The 25,654-nt window shown below is 40.9% G+C and overlaps 1 protein-coding gene across 8 annotated transcripts in view; it reads right to left on the bottom strand.

The window, feature by feature from the left end:
- The window catches only part of atf7ip2 (activating transcription factor 7 interacting protein 2), a 186,575-nt gene that overhangs the window by 26,201 nt on the left and 134,720 nt on the right, over positions 1–25,654 (bottom strand). For all 8 annotated transcript variants that reach the window (XR_010977409.1, XR_010977410.1, XR_010977408.1 and 5 more), the window contains 5 exons: positions 22,168–22,251; positions 21,743–21,942; positions 7,257–7,354; positions 4,954–5,045; positions 1,452–1,533 (listed from right to left, as the gene is read on the bottom strand). Coding sequence is in view for 5 of the 8 variants with exons in the window: in XM_068056399.1 (XP_067912500.1) it covers positions 1,452–1,533; positions 4,954–5,045; positions 7,257–7,354; positions 21,743–21,942; positions 22,168–22,251 (556 nt within the window). In the remaining 3 variants the exon portion in view is untranslated. The remainder of the gene's footprint in view (positions 1–1,451; positions 1,534–4,953; positions 5,046–7,256; positions 7,355–21,742; positions 21,943–22,167; positions 22,252–25,654) is intronic.

Genomic DNA, 25,654 nt, shown 5'->3' on the forward strand with positions numbered 1-25,654 from the left:
AATAAAGGCAAGGATTCCATAAGCTGTTTTTAAAAAAACCATCTCCACTTGTCCTGCCACTTTCAAAGATTTATGTACTGTTACGATCGAGGCAGGAGGAGTGCACTGTTTTCTAGTTCCACTTCTCTACAGGTTCACAACATATATTTAAATTTTTTCCCCAGTTACCGATACGATCAATCATAGACTTTATTTTTATCCCAGAATAAAATGCGCCAACCACGTTTTTTAATAAACAAAATTATCAGTTTCTTATAAAATAAGTCAAAACCAGTAACGAAGCAAAGCATTAACACACAGACTGAAATATGAAAGTTCCCTTTTTACCTTAGCACCACCACCACCCCCGCACACAGGTTAAGCGGAATTAGATTTTATTTTTAGAGCTCCATTACAAAAGCAACAGGCAATAATACTTTGGTCAAATACTTGCTAATTCTTGAAGAAAAAAAAGATATGGAGAGATGTCAGATGTCCTTTTTTTTTTCCAGTTTGGCATCTCAAATATGCATAGATGGGTGTCAGTGGGATTTCCTAGGCCAGTTCTTTTCAGACAACATTGAAGATCAGTTTGGGCAGGCTTTCCAGGCGAAATGCAGCAACAGGGATTAGATTCTGTTTCTTATACATGCTTCACAGGGCTTCTTAAAGAGATGGAAAAACTGGCAGGTTTTTCCAACGTTCCAAATGGATGATCCATCTCAGCCTCTTCCTGAGGTCCCCAGCATCACAGATGCTAGTCTTCAGCCAATTCGATTCACTCCATGTGATATCAAGAAAGGGCTGAAGATATTGGGACCAGACCACATCCCAGCTGCAGAACTGAAGACAGCTGCAACACTTGTACCTACCCGACAATGTGGAAAATTACCTAGCTATGTCTTGTCCACAAATAGCAGGACAAATCCAATCTGGCCAATTACTGCCCCATCAGTCTACTCTCAATCAGCAGCAAAGTGATGGAAGTGTCGTCAATTGTGCAATCAAGCAGTACTTACTCAGCAATAACTACTTACCAATGCCCAGTTTGGGTTCCACCAGAGCCACTCGGCTCCAGACCTCATTACAGACTTGGTTCAAACAGATGTTGCCAGATCAGGAATCAAAGTAGGTCAGTGTGCATGAAGGTGATGGGTGAATGGGACTTGGTGCAAGTTAGGATGTATGACTTTAAATTGGGTAATAAATTTTGTCTGCACACCCACCCTCCAAGCCAGCATCATCTGAAGGCTTGTGATTCTCTGAGCAATGCCACAGGTGATTGAATATTTTATACTGCTTGTATACAACAAAATAACCATTAAATATTCACATTTCTTTTTAATTGATTTGTTTTATTAATTATACATGTTGCACATTAAAAGACACCAATAGTTTAAAAGGGAAGATTTCCACAAGAAAGTAAGTGAGTTTCATTTATTGCTTTGAATCATAAAACAAGACAGCAGTACCTCTTTTCCTACTTTGATTGTTAATACACTGATCATCTTCTGTAAGGTCAATTACTATTTGACTGCTCATCATATTGCTCCCCTGAAAAAAAAAAACATTTATGTATTGTATGTAGCTAATCCAATGCATTAAAATGATCCATTTGTGGTCATTTTAGATTTAGGAATAGATTTTCCTGATTTTGTAATAAATAAATAAATAAATAATTTTTGCATGTTAACGGGCTCTGAATCACAGTGGGATGACTGAGTTAGCTCAAGTGAACTGGGTTACTAGGCTAGGAGATAGATCAATAGAGAAGCAGTGGCAGAAATTTAAGGGGATATTTCAGAAAACTCAGAATAAGTATATTCCTACTATAAAGAAAAATTCTAAAGGGAGGACCCACCATCCGTGGTTAACTAAAGAAGTTAAGGAAAGCATCAAACTTAAGGAAAAAGCATATAATTGTGCAAAGATGAGTGGCAGGTCAGATGATTGGTCAGAATAGAAAGAATGGCAGATAATGACTAAAAGGTTAATCAGGAGAAAGAAATTAGAGACTGTGAGGAGGAAGCTAGCTAGAAATATAAAAATGGATAGCAAGAGTTTCTACAGGTATTTAAAAAGGAAAAAAGTAAAGTGAATGTTGGTCCTCTACAGAGTGAGAATGGGGAGGTAATAGTAAATAATAAAGGAAATGATAGATGAAATGAAGAAATATTTTGCTCTGTCTGCACTATAGAGGATACAAAAAACATTGCAGTAATAGCTGTAAATCAAGAGGTGGAAGGAAGAGAGGAACTTGGTGAAATTACAATCACCAGGAAAGCGGTACTGAGAAAACTGATGGAGCTGTGGGCTGACAAGTCCCCGGGTCCTGATGGACTTCATCCAAGGGTCTTAAAAGAGGTGGCTAATGTAAGGATGTTCAGTTATACAGAGCATTGGTGAGACCACATCTTGAATACTGTGTGCAGTTTTGGTCTCCTTATTTATGGAAGGGTGTAAATGTGTTGGAAGGCGATTCAGACGAGGTTTACTAGATTGATACCTGGAATGAGCGGGTTGTCTTATGAGGAAAGGTTGAACAGACTGGGCTTGTTTTCACTGGAGTTTAGAAGAGGAGTGAGGGGCGTCTTGATTGAAGTTTATAAGGTCCTGAACGGTCTCGACAAGGTGGATGTGGAAAGGATGTTTTCTCTTGTGGGTGAGTCTAGTACTAGGGGCACTGTTTTAAAATTAGGGGTCGCCCTTTAGGACAGAGGAGAAGTTTTTTCTGAGGGTTGTGCGACTTTGGAACTCTCTGCTTCAGAAGGTGGAGGAGGCGGGACCATTGAATATTAAGGCGGAGGTAGATAAATTCTTATTAGGCAAGGGAATCAAAGGTTATTGGGGGTAGATGGGAGTGTGGAATTCGAAATACAAGTAGATCAGCCATGATCTTATTGAATGGCAGAGCAGGCTCAAGGGGCCGAATGGCCTACTTCTGCTCCTAATTCGTATGTTCGTATGACTGCAGAATAGACACAGAATTTGTCTCCAGTGACCCTATAGAAACAATTCCAAGGATCCATTTAATTCTTGGCTCACCTCAGAAGATACCAAGGACTGAACTGGATACAGCTTAATGCACAACTATTATCTACTTTATTATGCTAGTTTATGATCATGGATATCGTGAACAGAATAATTTTATTTTGGAATTATATAACTGTTCAATTTAAATAGCTGTATTTAAAATTAAAGTATTGTAACTTTTTTTGGGTTAAACGTAATAGTGTATCACCAATACTTCTGTCCTGCATTAAGTGTTTACTTCCAGACGGTCTTTGCCAAGCAGTGTGTTTATAGAGGTAGAGAATTTTAGGGTGGCAATTCCGTAGCTCAGGGCCTTAGCAGCTGATGGCACGAACACCAATTGCAGGATGAGGTACAGGCCAGAAGTGGGACAGTGTAGATACCTTGGCTCACATCAAAAAGATACCAAGGACTGAACTGGATGCAGCTTGATGCACAACTATTATCTACTTTATCATTCGAGTACATGGTCATGGATAAAGAGGATTGTCAAATTTATTCTTGGAGGGTTGTAGGGCTGGAGGAGATTACAGATTGGGAGGAGCGAGGCAATGGAGGGATTTGAAAATAAGGATGAGAATTTTAAAATCAAAATGTTGCTTAACCAGGAATCAATGTAGATCGTAAGCTCAGGGGTGATGAATGAATGGGAATTGATGTGAGTTAGGACACGGACAGCAAAGTTTTGGATGACCTCAAGTTTATGGAGGGTAGAAAATGGGAGACCAGCCAGGAGTGTGTTGGAACAGTCAAGTGTTGAGTTAATAAAGGCATGGATGAGGGTAAAGCCTCAGACAGTAGCCAGGAAGAGGGATGGCTAGGTAACTGAGTTGTGGTGGGGACTGAAGACAATGACTTCAGTGTTCCCAATATTTAATTGGAGGAAATTTCTGCTCATCCAGTACTGAACGCCAGACAAGCAGTGTGAAAGTGAACATGTGGAAATTGTGTTTTCGGCTCATGTCGCTGAGGGGCAGCATGAAGATGAGAAATAGGAGGGGACCAAGGATATATCCTTAGGAGACTCCAGAAGTAATGGTATGGGAGTAGGAAAAAGGCATTGCAGGTGATTCTTTGGCTACAACTGGACAGATAAGAACCAGTTTAGGACAGTCCCACCCAGCTGGACCACAAGGGAGAGGCTAAGGAGGAGGAGGAGATGATTAACTGGGTTAAAGGCTGCAGATAGGTTACCTTTTTCACAGTCATATAGGATGTCATTTGTGACTGTGACAAGAGCCATTTACCGTGGCATGGGCGTAAACCTGATTGAACTCCATGCTTGGGTGGGAGAGATTCAGGGAAAGATGGCCACATATTTGGGAGGTGACAGCATGTTCAACGACTTGAGAGGAAAAGGAAAGTTAGACATGGTGCAGTAGTTTGCAAGGATGGAGCAGTCAAAGGCAATGATGGCAGATTTTAAAAGGTGATGGGGTAAGAGAACTATAGAGGAAGTTTGGCTCAGTGGGCTGGGGAAAAAAGGAGGGAAGAAGCAGAGGTAGCTGAACAGATGGTCTCAATGTTAGTGACAAAGAAGTCCACAAGCTCCTCATATTTGTTGTTGGGTGAAGCTAACAGGGGAGAGGGGTTGAAGATGATGGTTTACTGTACAGAAAAGGCAGCAGGGTTATCTTTACATTCAGTGAGCAGTTTTTTGGCAGACGAGAGCAGGACCCGATAGTGCTTTGTGATCCAGTGGAGGATTGCTAAACCCTCTGCTATTTCTGTTCAAGTCTGTCGCCCTCGGACTTAAAGGAGCAGAGATGAGGGCTTACTAGAGGGAATAACCAAGATGAGAAAGAGTAATGGTTTTAATGCGACTAGGGCATCAAAAAGGTAGAAGTGAGGGTGTTGTTGAGCAGATTTAACCTTTAGCAACTCAATTTCCCAATGTAATTAAACCAAAACGTTCAATGCAAAGAAGCATTCCTGACCTACCTGTCTTGCATCAATCATTTGTCCATTACTAATAGGTTGTAAAGTCAAAGAATCAGGGGACACCTCATTCCTTTGTGTTGTTTTTGAAATGTCTAGTAACAGAAAATAGATCAATAGCTAATAAAACATTCAATGTATATGCTGGTTTTACATTAACAATAGTCTAATTAAAGAAGTAGGGCTAACTGTTAACCCAAAATTTTAAATATTGTATTTGTACTGACATTGTTTTATACCTGAAATTGGTAGCTGTCTGAGCAGATATTTTATGCAGGACTCTCCCTTCAGAGAGCTTAGTTTGTTTGCATAACATTCTATTTTTTAATATTTAAAACAAACAGAGAAAAAAGCCTCCATTAAAATAGAGAGATAAATGTCATATGAACATGTTAATTTTCATCCACTAATATCGCCAACAGTAATTTCTAACCTCATCGTCAAGAATATGCACAGTACATGGTGGGACACACTTTCGGTTTAGGTCATCAATTAAGTTGAATTTAATGATGTCACAAGAGCACTGCATAACATTTAGGGATAGGGGCCATGGCTCCCCTTTACTGTGGTATTGATTTTATACTACTTGTACGGTATTACATTGTATACCTTCTATGACAATTGTATATTAACTTCTTAAGTCACAGATGTAAAAGGTAGTCAAAATAAAATCAAACAGTAAACATTTAAAATGTATAATTTAGCAGGTCATTGGGGTACTGCAGCCTCCTTGTTCAGGCTTTCTTTGGTTGTAGGAGTTGGTGAGCAGGCTATCAATTCCCACAACAGTAAAGATGAACTAAGGGGGTGAATTTCTGCATGGGTTCTCTTGATCGTCTGCTGTTACTTTGGTGGAAGATCAGTGGAAACATCAGAGAAAGAGTGTAAATGTCATTTCTCCTGAATTTCCAGATTTTCTGCTAAAGTTATAGTGGACAATTTGGAAAATACATGTAGAAATTCAAACATTAGAGCCCATTGAAGACAGAAAAGCAAGTTATGACTCAACATTTTTCCTGATAATCAAAAACTGACTGATCCTGAACTATTTCTTCAAGTGAATCAGAATGGTGCAAACTAGAACAAAACTACTAGCTACAAACTGAAGGAAGAACCAATTTTGAAGCGGAAAAGAATGGAGAACTTTAAATTTCTTGGAGAGGAATAAGGAGATACTACAACCAATACCAGGAAAAAAAAATTCTTGAGAATATGCTTCCCACAAGAGGTCAGAATACTTTGAGGCTACCGAGAACAAACTTTAAAAAAAAAGAGACGCCATTATGTGATTGTCTTCACTGAATAAACTGAATTTTAATATATATCTTATAAAATCACTCTGCATATTGTTAATTGAACTATAAAATCTATGGTGGTGATTTAAAAGAATTTTTCCTTACAAATATTGGATTGCCTATTGCATCATGGATGGGGAGTTGGGAATCTTGTAGAAGTGAATTATTTCAAAAGTCAGTATAAGTAAACTATTGTTGATAACAAATTGTCATTTTGATCAAAGTGTGACAGAGATTTTCTAATGCAGCATGTTAAATGTGACACCACTACATAAATCAGCTAAATTAAATCTTGCTCCATCATCTCCTATACACAAAAATAGTCAAAAATATATTTTGATCTACAAGGAAACAAGGGGATGATATTTTACCAATGTCTTCCTTTTGCAAATTGCTTTGTCTGAAGTTCCTCTCTCCAATGTATTTTCTCTAACAAAGTGCAAACAAGTGACCAATTTCACACATTATTGCAGTGTTCAACTATTTGTTTGGAGGTGTACAGGGAGACTGCAGGTTCATTTACTCATACTTTATTTTTGTTCAGCATTTCCTAGGAGCACTTGCTGAGAATAGAATCTCACCATACGTACAATATTATATTAATTCCGTTTGGTAGCACTTCCAACCTAATTACCACAGGGGTTCTCCCGATGCTATAGCTCTGATGGTCATTTATGCTGCTTCAACTGAGATATCAGCCGAAGTTATGGCCAGAGATCAGGGGATACCCTGCAGAAAATTTACACTTTAAAATGTACTTTTTCTCCCCCCAAACCCGCCCCCCGGCCCTTATTTTCCAGTTTGGTTATCGCTGAGCCACACATCATTCTCTTTATTTTCCTGCGGGGAAGCACTTAACTCCACTCATTACTTTGTCACATCGATGTGACCAACATCAGAAACTCAGCAGCATGCATCAGTAATTTAAAAGCGATGGGACGTTGTAGTCCAATCTCTGAAATAGCAGGCAAGTATAGTAAATTCCATCTCCTTGTTATTTAAGTTAGTTACCACAGTAATTTGTACTTGCTGGAGTTACAGTATCCAAATTCTTTGGTAATGGAATATTCCTTGCAATCTTTGCATCTTCAGGCACAGAATCTGAAGTTCTGAGAAAGAATGGTTAAAAGAAAAAGGAACATTAATCCACATCAATCAATGAGATATTAGACTTAGTCTTCACCATCAACATTTAGGTGGAAATTTGGTAGGGCACATGGCCTGGCCATTTTAAAACCTGCCCAATTTTAATTTCCATTGATCACAAAAGGATTGATCCACGAGTGTTCTTTTTGTATATCCCAGTTTACATGACAATGAGCACAATTCGTAATTGTCTCTTCTTAACTCTTGCTTGTATGTTCATTTGGAAGCAATACAAGGTTAGAACATACATTTAAGTGAGACCGGCTGTATTGTTGGCAGTGGCCTCAGGTAAAGCATTTAAAGGGGAAGGGAAGATAATTGGGCAGGATAGGTAGTGGTAGATGAGGTGAGCAGTGACCTGTGGTTTTAATGTGGATCTTGGAGAAGCACTCTTGCACCTCCTGGTTTCCCGTTCAGACAAGTATTCTTTTAAAAACTTCTTTTTGGTGACTGTGGAGGCTCAGTCATTGAGTGTATTCAAGACAGAGATCGATAGATTTCTAGATATTAAAGATACCAAGGGATATGGGGATAGTGTGGGAAAATGGCATTGAGGTAAATCAGCCATGATCTAGTTGAATGATGGAGCAGCTCCAGGGGCCAAATGGCCTACTTCTGCTCCTATTCCCCGTGACCCAATGCCTGCAGCAATCCATTTAAAAGGATAGTTAGGCCAGATGTAGATCTGATTTTCCTGAATGCTGCCACCATTCATTCAATTTCTTGACCAATCACGATAAGGGCGGCACAGTGGCGCAGTGGTTAGCACCGCAGCCTCACAGCTCCAGGGACCCGGGTTCGATTCCGGGTACTGCCTGTGTGGAGTTTGCAAGTTCTCCCTGTGTCTGCGTGGGTTTTCTCCGGGTGCTCCGGTTTCCTCCCACAAGCCAAAAGACTTGCAGGTTGATAGGTAAATTGGCCATTATAAATTGTCACTAGTATAGGTAGGTGGTAGGGAAATATAGGGACAGGTGGGGATGTTTGGTAGGAATATGGGATTAGTGTAGGATTAGTATAAATGGGTGGTTGATGTTTGGCACAGACTCGGTGGGCCGAAGGGCCTGTTTCAGTGCTGTATCTCTAATCTAATCTAAAAGGTGTTTCAGAAAGCATTTGATAGGGTTCCGAAGAAATTAACAAAAACGAAAACACATGGAATTGAGGTAGATGGGAGTTAGTAATTGATTGGGAGATAGGCAACACAGTAGAGATAAAGGGACTGTTCCCTGATTGGCAGGATGTGACATGTGGTGCTCCTCAGGGATTTGTACTGGGGCCTCAGCTTCACAATGCTATTCATTCATCCAAGTTTGCAGATGACATTATGTTAAGAGGCATAGTAAGCTGTATACTTGGAAGCACTACGTTACAAAAGGACACAGAATAACTGCGAGTGGGCAAAACTACACGACAACGAGAACTACACCTTAATAGTGTTAATTGACTGTAAAGTACTTTGGGATGCCTCAAATCGTGAAAGGTGCTATATAAATGCAAGTTTTTTTTTCTTTATGGAGAAAAGGATGTAAAGGGAGCTGAGGTACAGATCAACAATGATCTAACTGAAGAAGCTCGAGGGACTGAACAATTTATTCCTGCTCCTATGACAATTATAGCTTGGGGTAAATAAACAACATTTCAGAAACAATCATGTTGTAAGAATGTGGAAAACACAAATAACTGCAAATGTGTGTGTTACAAGTTGGCTTTTATTTATGAAGGATACGATTGTTTAGTTTCCAATGAAATAATTAACTTTCACAAAGAGTAACTTCTTCAACATCTGAGTCCAGAAGCCAAACCCTCCAACAGGCATCTGATTTTGCTAAGGCACTGTTATCCCATAGAAATTGCTGACTAGCCACAGGTGTGTTGACAGTGACATTATTTTAGCCACGTGCAGTAATATTAGTAGAAAATGCCTTACGTACACTTACACAATCCAAATAAATGTACTTCACGTGTATTATTTAACATCTACTGCCATTCCGTAACTAAGGAAGCAAAGCACTCAATGATCAAAAACACTTGCACACAGCTTTCCATCTCACCATTTTACCAAACATACAAAAGGGTTAAAGTACATATGCATGCGCCTTGTCTTTGGATTACATGCCCAACTAGTATCTATACTCATTTACAAACCAGAAATACAATTATCCACATCTGGATTCCCATTAGCTATATGTGGCTAGTAATTAATGCATTGGACACTATGCTAAGATGTATATATTTTCAGAACACAACAGAATCAAAACATTCCAGCTAAGTCCTTACTATAATGCTGCATATAATTGACTGCAGTGAATTGTTTTTTAAAACATATTCTGGAGTAGCTTACGATATAGAATTTTCAGTATAAAAGTCCAAAACATCATAATATAATTCTCCTTTTTACCTCCAGATGATTATTCTACATGCATATCCTTGGAGTTTACTGGAGAAGATCCTATAATTTCCAAGAAAGGAATGGCAACAGAGAGGACGACGATAATATAGTTGGAGAAGAAGACTTCACCAAAAGTTATGAACTGAAAACATTCAAAACCACCACCATACCATGCACCACTGAGGAGATCATCATACGTTTGGAAGGAACCACCATATGCTGGACCCTGAATAGTAGGATAAAAGCTGTAGAATCATCTGAACAAGGCATAGCGACACATCAGCCACAGTACACAGTTACTGGCTCATATTTCCAATCCCAGTGCATACAGGAAAAAGGCAATGCTTCAAGACTTTATGGCACTCAAAGCTCTGGAGGTTAGGTACTCTGGTTTTATATAGATGAAATAGACATGGCAATATTGCATTTCATTATACAATTTGGTTGGGTGCAAACTGGCTTTCTAACTAAACTGCTCATCACGTCAACAAATCATTTTCTAGTTCTAAAATTGTTGTTCAGACTTTCACAGAGTCTTCTGAAGGGAACATAAAAGATGTGAAGGCAACAGCAAAATGAACTGTGGCTGTTGTACCACTTCACCCAAAATGGTTCTGCAGGACACTTCAGTTGGAGACCCCTCCGTCACCCCATAAGAAATAGTCTGTGATTTGCAAGTACGTACATGAGAAACACTATTAATTGATTCAATTCAAATTATATCTTTGGAAATAATTATAGTAATAAATACTTTTATAACGTGCCTTATGTTGAAACATCACAAAGAGTACCACTTAGTTCTTTTTGAAGAGCAGTGATTTACGTAAGTAATTGCAGCAGTCATTCTCTGCCAGCAAAATCCCATAAACAGCAATGAGAGCAACAACCACTTGTTTTCTGTTGCCACTGTTTTCAGCAATGGGTATAACTACATTTTAAGTACATTAAAATTTTACATTAGAGAAATCAATGTTAAAAATAATGCTAAGCTGACTACGCTAATTTTATACAATTCAAAATACAAGCTTTTTTCAACCTTTACATCATTCTGAACCTAAAGCTTTTTCTCTATTGATGCATACAGTCTATTGTCACTTTGTTTAGGGAATAAACCAAAACAAAAAGAAACCCAAACAACTTGCATTTATATAGTGCCTGTAACATTGTAAAACATCCAAAGGCACTTCACAAGAAAATTAACAAAATTAGATACTGAACCATAGGAGGAGAAATTAGGACAGGTGACCAAAAGCTTGATCAAAGAGGTAGGTTTTAAGGTGTCTTAAAAGGAGGAAAGAGAGATTGAGAGGCAGAGGGGCTTAGGGAGGGAATTCCAGAGCTTTGGGCCTAGGCAGCTAATGGCACAGCTGCAAATGATGGAGCGACTAAAAATCAGGGATATGCACCAAGCCAGAATTGGAAGAGCTCAAAGATCTTGGCTTGTAGGGCTGGAGGAGTGACAGTGACAGAAGGGGTGAGGCCATGGACGAATTTGAAAACAGAGATATTGCCAGACAGGAGACAATGTAGGTCAGAAGGCTGAACGGGACAATTCTGCTGCTGCTGATGGTCCACAGTGCCTCACTGCTGCCCAGTTTTGAGCTGCCAGATCTGTTCTGAATCTATCCCATTTAGTGCATGGGGATATCACAGAAGGGATCATACTTAGGTGCAGCATCACCTTCATTGGTGGTAAAGAAATGCTGTAAATAAACCTGAATAAAAAACACATGACTGATGATTGGCATCAGGTACAGTATTTTGTGAAGGAAAAGACAAATTACACAAATACTAACAAAGTAGGGGATTCAAATGAGGAGAGAAAAATCTGAATTTTGCCTATTTGAGTCCACTGTTGTGTTACTTCACTTTATAATACTGTGCTTACTATATATTCTATATACGGGAGCCATTTTGTCCTGAAGGTTTGCATGTAATGGAGTCAAATTTTTTTCTCTTTGTGTTTTGCAGCAGAGCAACAGAAAATTTTTGGAAACTGTGTTTTGTTGTGCTGTAGAACTCTACTGGATTGCAGTTTTTTTCTTCTTTCATGGGATGTGGGCATCGCTAAAAAGGCCTGCATTTGTTGCCCATCCATAATTGCCCTTGAGAAGGTCCTCTCGATTTTGTGACTGACTGTAATTACAAATATAACACACGTTGATGGAGAAGGTAGTGCTACTGTGCCAACAAAATGATACAATTGCAAGTAGTATTGATGGATAAGAAAGGTGTTTTTCAATCTGATGAAAATTAATAAAAGTACAGAAAGGGAAACTGTAAATTTAAAGTGAAAAGAATAGAATAGAATCAATAAGATTGAAATGAAAATCTCAAGTCAAGAACGGTCCATGATTAACATTATACAAATGTATAAAAATAATTTTATTACATTAAAAAATACATTGATAGTTATATATTCTTCTGCATATTTTTAATATACTTCTACTCTTACAGACCTGAAAACCTTAGGTAGAATAAAAAAAGCTCTAATTCATATCAGCTGGTAATTGTGAATTATTTTTAACCAGAGAGAAGTTGCACTTATGTAGCACCTTTCAAGCCCTCAGGACTTCTCAAAGCACTCTACAGCCAATTTGTGCACAGCAAGGTCCCACAAATAGCAATGAGATAAAGAACAAGATACTTTTTTTTTTAGTGGTGTTGGTTGAGGCATTAATGTTGGCACAAGTCCCCTGCTTTTCTTCAAAATAGTATCCTGGGATATTTTACATCCAAGTGAGTGGGCAAACAGGTTTAACAACTCATCTGAAGGTTAGCACCTCTTGACAGTTTAGCACTCCCTCACCGCAAGGAATTGTCAGCCTAGATTATGTATTCAAGTCTCTGGAACAGAGCTTCTGACTAGGGCAAGAGTGTTACCACTGAGCCAAGACTCACATTTAAAATTAATTAAGATTTTTTTTTACAAAAATGATGTATTGACTAGGGGAAAATGGGATAATAGCTCCCAACATGTTATTGCTGAGAATATGAAAGTCCTTAAAAGGGCAGAGAAGGACGATAGTGGTTAAGGTACTGGTGAGAAGTGAACTGAGTGATGAGTGGCAGTACTTAAAGTTGATAAACCCCCAGGACCGGATCAGATGCATCTGAGGTTACTGAGGGAAGTAAGGGTGGAAACTGCAGAGGCACTGGCCATAATCTTCCAATCCTCCTTAGATACAGATGTGGTGTCAGAGGACTGGAGAATTGCAAATGTTACACCCTTATTCAAAAAGGAATGTAAGGATAAGCCCAACAACTACAGGCAGTTTATCGTCTGTGGTAGGAAAGCTTTTAGAAACAATAACCTGGGACAAAATAAACAAACAGTCACTTGGACAAATGTGGATTAATTAAGGAAAGCCAGCATAGATTTGTTAAAGGCAAATCATGTTGAACTAACTTGCTTGAGATTTTGATGAGCTAACAGAGAAGGCCGATGAGAATAATTCAGTTGATGTGGTGTACATGGACTTCCAAAAGATGTTTGATAAAGTGTCACATAACAGGCTTGTTAACAAGGTTAAAGCCCATGGAATAAAAAAAGACAAGTGGTAGTATGGATACCATGTTGGCTGAGTGATGGGAAACAGTAGTGGTGAATGGTTGTTTTTCCAGACAGGAGGAGGGTATATAGTGGGGTTACCAGGGATTGTTATCAGGACCATTACTTTTCTTGATCTATATTCATGACCTAGACTTGGTTGTGCAGGGCATAATTTCAAAATGTGTGGATGGCACAAAACTTGGAAGTATTGTGAACTGTGAGGAGGACAGTGACTACAAGAGGACATAGGCTGGTGGAATGGGCAAACACATGGCAGATGAAGTGATACATTTTGGTAGGAAGAACAAAGAGAGGCAATATAAAATAAGGATACAATTCTAAACAGGGCGCAGGAGTAGAGGGACCTGGGAATATATGTGCATAAATTGGTGGTGGTGGCAGGGCAGGTTGAGAAAGCAGTTAACAAGCCATATGGGATTCTGGGCTTTATAAATAGAGTACAGAGGCAAGGATGCTATGGTGAACCTTTATAAAACACTGATTCAGCCTCAACTGGAGTATTATGTCCAATTCTGGGCACCACACTTTAGGAAGGATGCAAAGACATTAGAGAGGTTGCAGAAAAGACTTATGAGAATGGTTCCAGGGATGAGGGACTTCAGTTACTTGGATAGATTGGAGAAGCAGGGGCTGTTCTCCTTAAAGAAAAGAAGTGGTTGAGAGGAAATTTGATAGAGGTGTTTAAAACTGCTCTCATTGGCAGAAGGGTTGAGAACCAGAGGACATTTAAGGTGAACTGCAAAAGAACCAAAAGGTGACATGAGGAAAGACTTTACGCAGCGAGAGGTTAGGATCTGGAATGCACTACCTGAGAGTGTAGTGGAAGTAGATTCAATTATGGCTTTCAAAAGAAAATTGGATAATTATCTGAAGAGCAAAAATTTGCAGGGCTACGGGAAAAGGTAGGGGAAATGGGATGAGCTGAGTTGCTCTTGCAGAGAGCCAGAACGGACGCGATGGGCCAAATGGCCGCCTTCTGTGCTGGAACCATTCTATGGTTTTATAGGACTTGGTGAGAGTTAGGATACAGGCACCAGAATTTGGATGAGTTCCAGTTTATATAGCGTGGAAGATGGGAGGTTGGCCAGGAGAGCATTGGAATAGTCAAGTGTAGGAGGTAAGAAAAGAGTGTGTGTTTCAGGAGCAGATGAGATGAGGCAGGGACACAGTTGAGCGATGCTACGGAAGTGGAAGTAGGCAGTCTTAGTGATGGCATGGATATGTGACCAGAAGCTCGTCTCAGTGTCAAGTATGGCACTAAAGTAATGAATGTCTGGCTGAGTCCCAGACAACTGTCAAGGAGAGGGATAGAGTTGGCAGCTAGGGAATGGAGTTTGTGAGGGGAACCAAAGACAATGGCTTCCGTCTTCCCAATACTTAATTGCAACTGACATTTCTGCTTATCTAGTGCTGAATGTCTGACAAGCAGTGTGACAAATCAGACAGCGGAGGGGCTGAGAGGGACGGTCTAAGGTAGAGCTGGATGTTGTCAGTGTAAATGCACAACTAGGTATGTTTTCAGATGATACTGGTGAGGGACTGTATGCAGGTGAGAAATAAGAGGGGGCCAAGGATAGATCTTTGGGGAGAACTCCAGAAATAACAATGCGGGAGTGGAAAGAGAAGTTGACTCTCAGGCTACAACTAGATAGATAAGAATGGAAGCAGGCGAGAGCAACTGCTCACAGCGGGATGACAGAGAAGTGTTGGAGGAGGATGGTGTACTCATCTGTGCCAAATGCTGCAGATAGGTCGAGAAACATGAGGAGGGATAGTTTACCATGGTCAGAGTAACACAGAATGTTATTTCTGACTCTGATAAACGCCATTTCGGTACTGTGGCACAGACGGAAACCGAATTGAAGGGATTCAAACAATGTATTGTGTGAAAGATAGGTATGGATTTGGGAAGTGACTACAGGTTCATGTACTTTATAGAGGAAAGGGAAAAACAGGGCAGAAATTTGCAAAGACAGAGGGGTCGAGGGTGTTTTTTTTTTGAGGAGTGATGGCAGATTCAAGGGAAGGAAGGCAGTAGCTGAGGAGAACTCAGCTAACATGGGGACCAGGAAGTGAAATTGGGTCCTCAAAAGTCTGGAGGGAATGGGGTCTAGGGAGCAGGTGGTGGATCTCATGGTAAAGGTCAACTCAGAGGGCATGAGGGGAGTTAGGCGAGAAACTAGAGAAAGATCCAAGTTCAGGGCAAGGGCTGGGGAGAACCCTTACGAGAATTTTTGTCCAGTATGCTCGGGGAAGTGGCAGAGGCAACTGAACTGATGGTCTCAATCTTAGTGACAAAAGTCCATGACCTCCTCACACTTTTTGAAGGTGAGGGTGGTGGTGGCAGGAGAGAGAGGTTTAAGAAGAAAGTTTATAGTGAGGAGAAGCTGGGGGTTATCTTTGCAATCTAGGATGATTCTGCAAGTGTAAGTAGTTTTGACAAAGGAGAGCTGGGCAAAGGTGTAACTTATGTAGTTCAATCAGACCTGGCAATGAATAGTTAAGCTATTGTTCGCCATTAACGTTCAAGTCTGTGTCCCTTGGACTTAAGGAAACAGAGATGGGGGCCATACCAAGGAGAAACAACAAGGATGAGAGAGAATAATGGTATTAATGGGGATAAGGGCAAAGGTGGAGGCAAGGATGTGATTGAGCAGATCGGTGGTTACAGAAATGTCATGATGAATGGAGGGCCAAAGGCTAGATAGTTGGGAATTTGAAAGTGAAATCATGAATGGAGAGTTTTTACCCTAGGGGAGACATAGAAGGAAGCAGGGTTGGGAGGGAGAAGCGGGGGTGGGTAGAGTGGGATACAAGGAAATGATCAAGAGGCCTTATCTATGGTTAACACAATGGAAGTAGTGAGGTCAAATAAGATGGTCAGGTTGAGAGGCTGGCTGTGAATAAGGGTAGGGGAATTTATTAATAGAGTTACATTTTGAAGGGGGTTGGTGGGGGTGGGGGAAGAATAGGAAAGCCGTGAAGTCAGAAGAGATAGAGCATGATGAGTTGAGATGGAGGTTGAAATCACTGGAAGATGAGAAGGCACTTGGTGCATAGGGAGGAAAGCAGATGTTACCATATCAGTGTGGGTAAGGCGAGTGGTGGAAGGTATAGGCAGGTGGGGAAGCTTAATTAAAATTCTCCCCCCCAAAAATTGTAATTGGATCATTTTACTAAATGTTCACTGAGAAACTGTGGTCCCATAACAATGAAAATATGTAACAAATACTTTCTCTTTGTCCTCTGCAAGTGGGTGACACTGCCAAATTCCTGCTGAGGTTATGATGGCAGAAGAGAATAGAACCATAGAAAAATTATGGCACAGAAGGAGGCCATTCAGCCCATCATGTCCGTGCCAGCTGAAAAAATTAGCCGTCCAATCTAATCCCACCTTCCGGCACCTGGTCCATAGCCTTGCAGGTTGCAGCACTTCAGGTGCATGTCCAGGTACCTTTTAAAAGAATTGAGGGTTTCTGCCTCCACCACCATTCCTGGCAGTAAATTCCAGACACCCACCATCCTCTGGGTGAAAAAGTTTTTCCTCATATCCCCTCTAATCCTTCTACTGTTCACCTTAAATCTGTGCCCCCTGGTAATTGACAACTCCGCTAGGGGAAACAGGTCCTTCCTGTCTACTCTATCTAGGCCCCTCATAATTTTGTACACCTCAATTAAGTCACCCGTTAGCCTCCTCTGTTCTAGGGAAAACAACCCTAGCCGATCCAATCTTTCCTCATAGCTGCAACTTTCAAGCCCTGGCAACATTCTTGTAAATCTCCTCTTTACTCTCTCCAGAGCAATTATGTCCTTTCTGTAATGTGGTGACCAGAACTGTGCGCAATAATACAGCTGTGGCCTAACCAGCGTTTTATACAGTTCCAGCATTCCATCTCCGCTTTTATATTCTATACCGTGGCCAATAAAGGAAAGCATTCCCTATGTCTTCTTCACCACTCTATCTACCTGTCTTGCCACCTTCAGGAACCTGTGGACACGCACTCCAAGGTCTCTCACTTCTTTCACCCCTCTCAATATTGTGTATTCCCTTGCTTTATTTGCCCTCCCCAAATGCATTACCACACGCGTCTCTGGATTGAATTCCATTTGCCACTATTCCGCCCACTCAACCAAACCATTAACAAATATCATTCTGGAGTCTACGGCTATCCTCTTCACTATCAACTACTTGGACAATTTTTGTGTCTTCAGGAAATTTCCCAATCATACCTCCCACATTTAAGTCCAAATCATTAATATATACCACAAGGGACCCAACATTGAGCACTGTGGAATGCCACTGGAAACAGCTTTCCATTCGCAAAAACATCTGTTGACTACTACGCTTTGTTTCCTGTCCCTGAGCCAATTCTGGATCCAACCTGCCGCATTCCCTTCTATCCCATGGGCTTTCATTTTACCCTAACAAAATTTGCACCCTTTTTTGAGACTGCATCTTGCATCAACACAAGAAAGCAACATAATTTTTAAAAATATATTTTCAGTGAATATTCACTTCATGTATAAAATTTATAAACATTAGCCCCAATTTTAGCTTGGGGTGGGAATCAGGTGGTTCGGAAAAGAGGCAAACCTCTGTGACATAGTCAGAGTGAGGCCTGTGCGATTTTAAGTCCTTGACAGCATTTATTATGATTGCTAGGGTGCCAACCTGATTCTGCTGGGAAATGGGCAGCATGCCTAATTTCACTGTGCAATCTTCCAACAGGCCACCCAAGTTTCATCTAAAGCAGGCTCTGAAAGCAAGGCTGCATTCCCCTCTGAAAAATTTCACTGGAATGCTGCGGTCACAGTTATCAGTGGCAGTCACAGGGACCCGTTTGAAAAAGTCTCCTCGAAGGTTCTGGTGGAGGTCACAGCAAGTATGCAGTATTATTTCCCATCACTACAGGTTGATGTCTAGACTATCTAGTGGACACCGGACAGAGATAGCTGGTCAGTGCCAGCAGCATCAATCCCTGACCTAGAATTTAAAGTAGTATGACGTTCAATGACCTCAAGAGCAGGAAGTGTGAACAGTTCTTCATCTCTTTCAATGACACTTTCACCCCACCACCTCCCCTCAGTTCCCTCCCTGTCATTGCATCCTTTGGCAAATAATCACAATGGTACTCTGCAACACCTCTTACCTCGTCACACCACACAATTTTTGTTTCTCACACCCTAGCTTCTAGAAATATATAAAAAGAAAAAGAGCAGTGAAGTAAGTGTTGGTACCTTAGTCCCTTAGAGGAGGAGACTGGAGAATTAATAATGGGAAACAAAGAAATGGCAGAGACTTTGAACAAGTATTTTGTACCTGTCTTTAGAAGGCACAAAAAGCATCCCGAGATTAGTAGAAAATTAAGAGACAAAAGGAAGCGAGGAACTTAAAATAATTATGATCACTAGAGTAAAAGTAGAATACTGCAGATGCTGGAAATCTGAAACAAAATAAAAAGTGCTGGAAATACTCAGCAGGTCTGGCAGCATCTGTGGAGAGAGAAGCAAAGTTAATGTTTCAGGTCTGTGATCTTTCATCAGAACTGGCAAAGGTTAGAAAAGAATTAGGTTAAGCAAGTGAAGGGGAGGGAAGTGGGGGCGAGCAAAAAGGGGAAGGTGTTTGATAGGACAGTGGGAGATTAAATAATAAAGCTGTCCTGGGATAAAGGCAAAGCATGTGTTAATGCTTGTGGTGAAAGATGAAAACTAGAGGATAAGTGCTTGGAAAACTAATGGGACTCAAGGCTCACAAGTCCCCTGGGACCTGTGGTCTGCATCCTAGGGTCTTAAAAGAAATGGCTGCAGGGATAGTGGCTGCATTGGTTGTAATCTTCCAAAATGCTCTAGATTCTGGCAAGGTCCCAGTGGACTAGAAAACCAAAAATGTAACATTTCTATTCAAGAAAGGAGGGAGGCAGAAAGCAGGAAACTAAAGCCCGGTCAGCCTATCATCTGTCATTAGGAAAATGCTGGAATACATTATTAAGGAAGTAGTAGCAGGACATTTAGAAAATCATAATGCAATCAGACGGAATCAACATGGTTTTATGAAAGGGAAGTAGTGTTCGACAACAAGCAGGGGGGATAAAGGGGTACCAGTAGATGTAGTGTATTTGGATTTCCAAAAGACATTCGTTAAGGTGCCACATGAAAGGTTACTACGCAAGATAAGAGCTCATGATGTTGAGGGTAATATATTAGCATGGATAAAGGATTGGCTAACTAAACAGGAAACAGAGTGGGGATAAATGGGGCATTTTCGGGTTGGCAAACTGCAACTAATGGATTGCCACAGGGATCAGTGCTGGGGTCTCAACTACTTACGATCTATATTAAAGGACTTGGATGAAAGGATCGAGTGTACTGTAGCCAAATTTGCAGATGATACAAAGATAGGTAGGAAAGCAAGTTGTGAAGAGGACACAAAGTGTCTGCAAAGAGAGATAGATAGGTTAAGTGATTGGGCAAAAATTTGGCAGATGGAGAATAATGTGGGAAAATGTGAGGTTGTCCACTTTGGCAGGAAGAATAGAAGAGCAGATTATTTTTAAATAGAGAGAGATTGCAGAATGCTGCAGTACAGTGTGATCTGGGTGTCCTCGTACACTAATCACAATAGGTTACCATGCAGGTACAGCAAGTAATTAGGAAGGCAAATGGAATGTTGCCATTTATTCCAAGAGGGATGGGGTATACAAGTACGGAAGCCTTGCTACAGCTGTGCAGGGCAATAGTGAGACTGAACCTAGAGTACTATAGCCAGTTTTGATCTCCTTACTCAAGGAGGGATTGGAAACAGTTTAGAGAAAAGTTTACTAAGCAGATTCCTGGGATGAAGGGCTGTCTTATGAGGAAAGGATGAGCAGGTTGGGCCTATACTCATTGGAGTTTGGAAGAATGAGAGGTGATCTTATTGAAATGCAAGATTGAGGGGACTTGACAGGCAAGATGCTGACAGGATGTTTCCCCTCATGGGGGGAAATCTAGAAGTAGGGGGTGCAGTTTCAAAATAAGGGGGCTCCTATTTAAGACGAGATGAGGAGGAATTTATTCTGAGGGTCGTTAATCTTTTGAATTCTCTTTCCCAGAGAGCAGTGGAGGCTGGTTGTTGAATATATTTAAGGCCGATTTAGATTTTTGATCAACAAGAGTCAAGGGGGGCTAACAGGAAAGTGGAGATAAGGTCAGCCATGATCTTATTAAATGGCAGAGAGGCTCAAGGGGCCGAACGGCCTATTCCTGTTCCTATTTCTTATGATCTGCACAACCAGCAAATCCTCCATTCTCACTTCATATTCTGCATACTTGGCCTTCCATTAATTACCTCCCCATCCTCTCTCCTCTTCTCTAACTCTCAGCAGGTGCACTGTATGCACAAGCCCAACTCATCTGCACTTACCACTTAAACATCATTCACTATTCTTGCCTTCTTTCTGCAGGGCACGAAAACTCATACTTCCAGGGAGAGGAATAACTGATGTCATAGACTTCACCCAAAAGGAATACGTAGGTCAGTGTCCTGGGAAAAGACATGAGCATGGGGGAAAGCAAGACTGGTGCAGGCTATTTGTGTCTCACTTGTAGCCCTTCATTCTCCTCAGCAAATGTTCAGTAACATCTTTGGGACAATAATTGCCAATGTCATTGGTATTGAGGTACTGCAAAAAAAATTACTAGACATGATCTCATTGAAACTTACAAAATTCTTACAGGGTGTGACAGGATGGATATAGAAAAGACGTTTCCTCTGGCTGGTGAGTCTAGAACCAGGGGACACAGTCTCAGAATAAGGGGTAGGCCATTTAAGACTGAGCGTGGTGAATCTTTGGAATTCTCTACCCCAGAGGGCTGTGGGAACTCAAATCATTCAGCATGTTCAAGACAGAAATCGTCAGATTTCTGGATACTAATGACATCAAGGGGATCTGGAGATAGCACGGGAAAGTGGCATTGAGGTAGATGATCAGCTATGATCTAATTGAATGACGGAACAGGCTTGATGGGCTGAATGGCCTACTCCTGTTAACTAAGGCAAATGGATGAAGAACATAGCACTCTGTAAAGCAAACCATTTTTCTGAATGGTAAACTTGCTGGTTGGTGTCAAAGTCTTGGTATCAACACCAGAAACTCTCAGGATATTATGGAACCAAAGCATCGGTGTACTGCTAAACCAGAAGATGGAGTAAAACACTTTGACAAAATATCCCAAACTTGAACATCAGATCTCAGCAGTATAGTGTATGACTACCGCCATACATTTTCATCTTTGCTATTGCCACACTGTTAGAAAACCATGTACCTTAGGTGAAAGCACATAATTCTAAACACAATAAACACTGCGATCCTACCATAAATTCATCTTTACACTTAAATTAAACAATACCTTTCAGGTAACTGTAAATTCAGTTCATAATTAGAAGAATCTGGAGTTTTCTTGTAAGGCAATGGCCGAGAGGACGGGACTGATGCAACTGCAAGTGCTATAGATGAATCCATATGTTTTGTAAGCGACCCAGGTTCTGATGCATTGTTTGAATTTAATACAGTGGTAGCATACTGTGGCACAGGTGCCATTTCAGATTGCTGTAGTGAAAATAATGCAGAAGTGTTCCGTATAAGTATTGAATAATAAAACAAAAAACTCGAGAACGGTCATAGCTGCTATCCAAAGAAACATCATTACACTGCTTTCTAAGAAAAGTAATTTAGTGTGAAAAAGTTGATAAAAAGTGCAAACTAAATGTAAAATTAGGTTGGCTATATTTAAGTTAAAAAAAAAACTGTTATTGGCTGAAGATTATTTTGTACCTCCTCTGGTTTCTTTCTGAATGTCACTGTATTTACAGTCTGCAAAGCAGCTTTTACTTTCCTTTCCAATCGTTTTATTCTAGTCTGTGTGCAAAAAAAGGTTATAAATCAGTTTTTATTTTGGTAACTTGTATATAATACTTGTTTTAAAACATGAAAATGGCTTCAAACCTATACACTATAGCAGGTCAAAGACCCAGCAGAAGGGAAGGCAGAAACATTTCTTTAAAAAAAAAAGGAACTAGGTGTGCATCCAACAAAAAAAAAGTTTCTAGAGAGAGAATAAAGACTGAATTTTGAACATAGAATTTCCAGTTTCGGAAAATGATCTCCATCAATCATTTCAATTTAGTACTGCCACATTTCTCAGACCACTGAATTAGTACTACAATCAAAAGCAGTGGAGTACTCTGCCTTTCAGTCAGCCTGCTTGCAACTGGATAGTAATTACCCACTGCACAACTGACCTCAAAAGACAGACATTTATCCTTTCTGTCTGGGTTGGACTTGAACACAAATAACTGCCCACTTACATGGAATAAAACACAGACAAGATCATTGATGTAGTTCACTGTGTCCTTCCTCAACACTTTTTTTTTTAAACAATGCATCAAGAAAAGTATTGTTCCAAATTTCATGCACTAGATTAAGAACCAATTATAGATCCCTACCATAAATTCTGTTCCCTGGCAACCAACTCCATCCCTCTTCCTGGCAATTGTCTAAGGCTGAACCAGATTGTTTTCAATCTTGGTTTCATATTTGAGATGAGCTTCCAACCACATATTTGCACCATCACTAAGACTGCCCATTTCCACTGCCGTAACATTGCCTGACTCTGCTCTTGCCTCAGCTCATCTGCTGCTGATACCCTTAGCCATGCCTTTGTTACCTCTACGCTTGATCATAGGAACATAAGAAACAGGAGCAGGAGTAGACCATTCAGCCCCTCAAGCCTGCCCCGCCATTCAATAAGATCATGGCTGATCTGCCCCAGACCTCAACTCCTCTTTTGTGCCAGCTCCTTATAGCCCTCAACCCCCCAATTTCAAGAATCTATCTAGCTCCTCTTTAAATACTTTCAGTGATCTAACCTCCACAACTCTGAGGTAGAGAATTCCAGACATTCACTACCCTCAGAGAAGAAATTCCTTCGCATCTCAGTTTTAAATGAGTGTCCCCTTATTCTGTATTATGTCCCCAAGTTCTAGATTCCCCCACAAGTGGAAACATCTTCTCAACATCCACCCTGTCAAACCTCCTCAGAGTCTTGTATGTTTCAATAAGATCACCTCTCATTCTTCTAAACTCTAATGAATAAAGGCCCTACCTGTTTAGCCGTTCTTGATCGGTCAACCCTTCATCCCAGGAATCAGTCTAGTGATTCTCTTTTGAACTGCCTTCACTGCCAGTATATCCTTTCTTAAATACGGGAACCAAATTTGTACACAGTACTCCAGGTGCGGCCTCATCAACACCCTGTACAGTGTTACAAGACTTCCCTATTTTTAAACTCCAACTCCCTAGCACCAAAGGCCAAAATTCCAATTGCCTTCTAACGTGTTGCTGCACCTGCATGCTAACTTTGTGTTTCATGCATAAGAACACCCAGATCCCTCTGTGCTAAAGGCCTGCTCGGGTCTGGAAAAAAAAACGACCCGAACCCGCTGAACCACATTGGAACCGAGTCTGAGCCGGCCAGAGTCCTTTCACTTTTTTCCTGCGCCCGACCTGACCACCAGAATATTCACTTTCTCCAGTTGACAGCATTCGTTTTACATCCATAGTGCACTCACTGTACTTACCACTTTTGGATGGATGGAATGGAAGGAAGCTGCAGTATGAGCACGATAACGTCATAGAGACGCTCACTGCGCAGACTCAGTCTGTGCAGTCCGGATACACGTTTCCCTCCTTGACGTCCTGGACTCCCAGCTCAGGCAGGCTTTTCAAATTTTGATGCCTACTTATTCAACTTCCCTTTTCCTCCCAGCAGAGCAAAAGGTAGTACTGTGTGCCCAATCGGACCCAGCCCAGCCTGAGCCGAGCCGAGAAGAGCAACCAGAGCTGAACCAGACACATGTCGTCGGGTCCCGTCGGGTTCGGGTCAGGTAGCAGGCCTTTACTCTGTGCTACACTTTTTTTTTAAATTAGAGTCTTTCCATTTAAATTATAGTCTGCCTTTTGATTCTTCCTACCAAAGATCATGACCTCACGCTTTCCTACATTAAACTCCACCCGCCAAGTTTTTGCCCATTCACTCATATCTATATCCCCATGCAGATTCCTTATGTCTTCATCAAACATGCCCTCCCACCTAATTTTGTATAGTCAGCAAATTTGGAAATATTACACTCTGCCCCCTTCTCCAAGTCATTAATATAAATAGTAAATAATTGAGGCCCTAGGACTGATCCTTGTGGCACTCCACTAGTTACATCTTTCCAACCTGAAAGAGATCCATTAATCCCGACTCTCCGTCTTCTGTGAGTTAACCAATCCTCAATCCATGCTAATACATTATCCCTAATACCGTGAGCTATCTTGTGCAATAATCTTTTATGTGGCTCCTTATCAAATGCCTTCTGGAAATCCAAATACACGACATCTACTGGTTCCCCTTTATCAACTCTGCTTGTTATATCCTCAAAGAACTCTAGCAAATTTGTCAAACATGATTTCCCTTTCATAAAACCACGTTGACTCTGTTTGATTGCGTTAAGCTTTTCTAAATGTCTTGCTTTTTTTTTAGATTAGAGATACAGCACTGAAACTTCCTTAATTTCTTCCTTCATAACGGACTCTAGCATTTTCCCAACGACCGATGATAGGCTGACTGGCCTATAGTTTCCTTCTTTTTGTCTCCCTCTCTTCTTGACAGGGGCGTCACGTTAGTGCTTTTCCAATCCGCTGGGACCCTCCCGGAATCCAGTGAGTTCTGAAATATTTCGACCAATACATCCACTATCTCTGCAGCCACTTCCTTTAAAACCCTTGGATGCAGGCCATTAGGTCTTGGTGATTTGTCTGCCTTTCCAACACACTCCTGGCTGGCCTCTCATCTTCTACCCTTTATAAACCTGAAGTTATCCAAAAATCGCCTTACCATGTCCTAACTTGCACAGAGTCCCATTCATCCATCACCCCTGTGATCAATGACCTACATATGTTGTTTAAACAAAAGACTGGTCCTGATTTTCAAATTCCTTGCCCCTTTCTATCCCTGCAATTTCCTCCAGCCTTACATCTGTGCTCATCCAATTCTTGCACATCCCCAATTTTAATTGCTCCACCATCACTTGTGGCTGCCAAGGTACCGAGCACTGGAATTCCCTCCATAAACCTCCCCTCTTTAAAAAATTTGTTCATGGGATATGGGCGTGGCTGGCTAAGACAGCATTTGATGCCCATCCCTAACTGCCCTTGAGAAGGTGGTGGTGAGCCGCCTTCTTGAACCACTGCAGTCCATGTGGAGTAGGTACACCCA

This window comes from Heterodontus francisci, chromosome 24 (genome assembly GCF_036365525.1).
Source record: "Heterodontus francisci isolate sHetFra1 chromosome 24, sHetFra1.hap1, whole genome shotgun sequence".
Lineage (NCBI taxonomy): Eukaryota > Metazoa > Chordata > Chondrichthyes > Heterodontiformes > Heterodontidae > Heterodontus > Heterodontus francisci.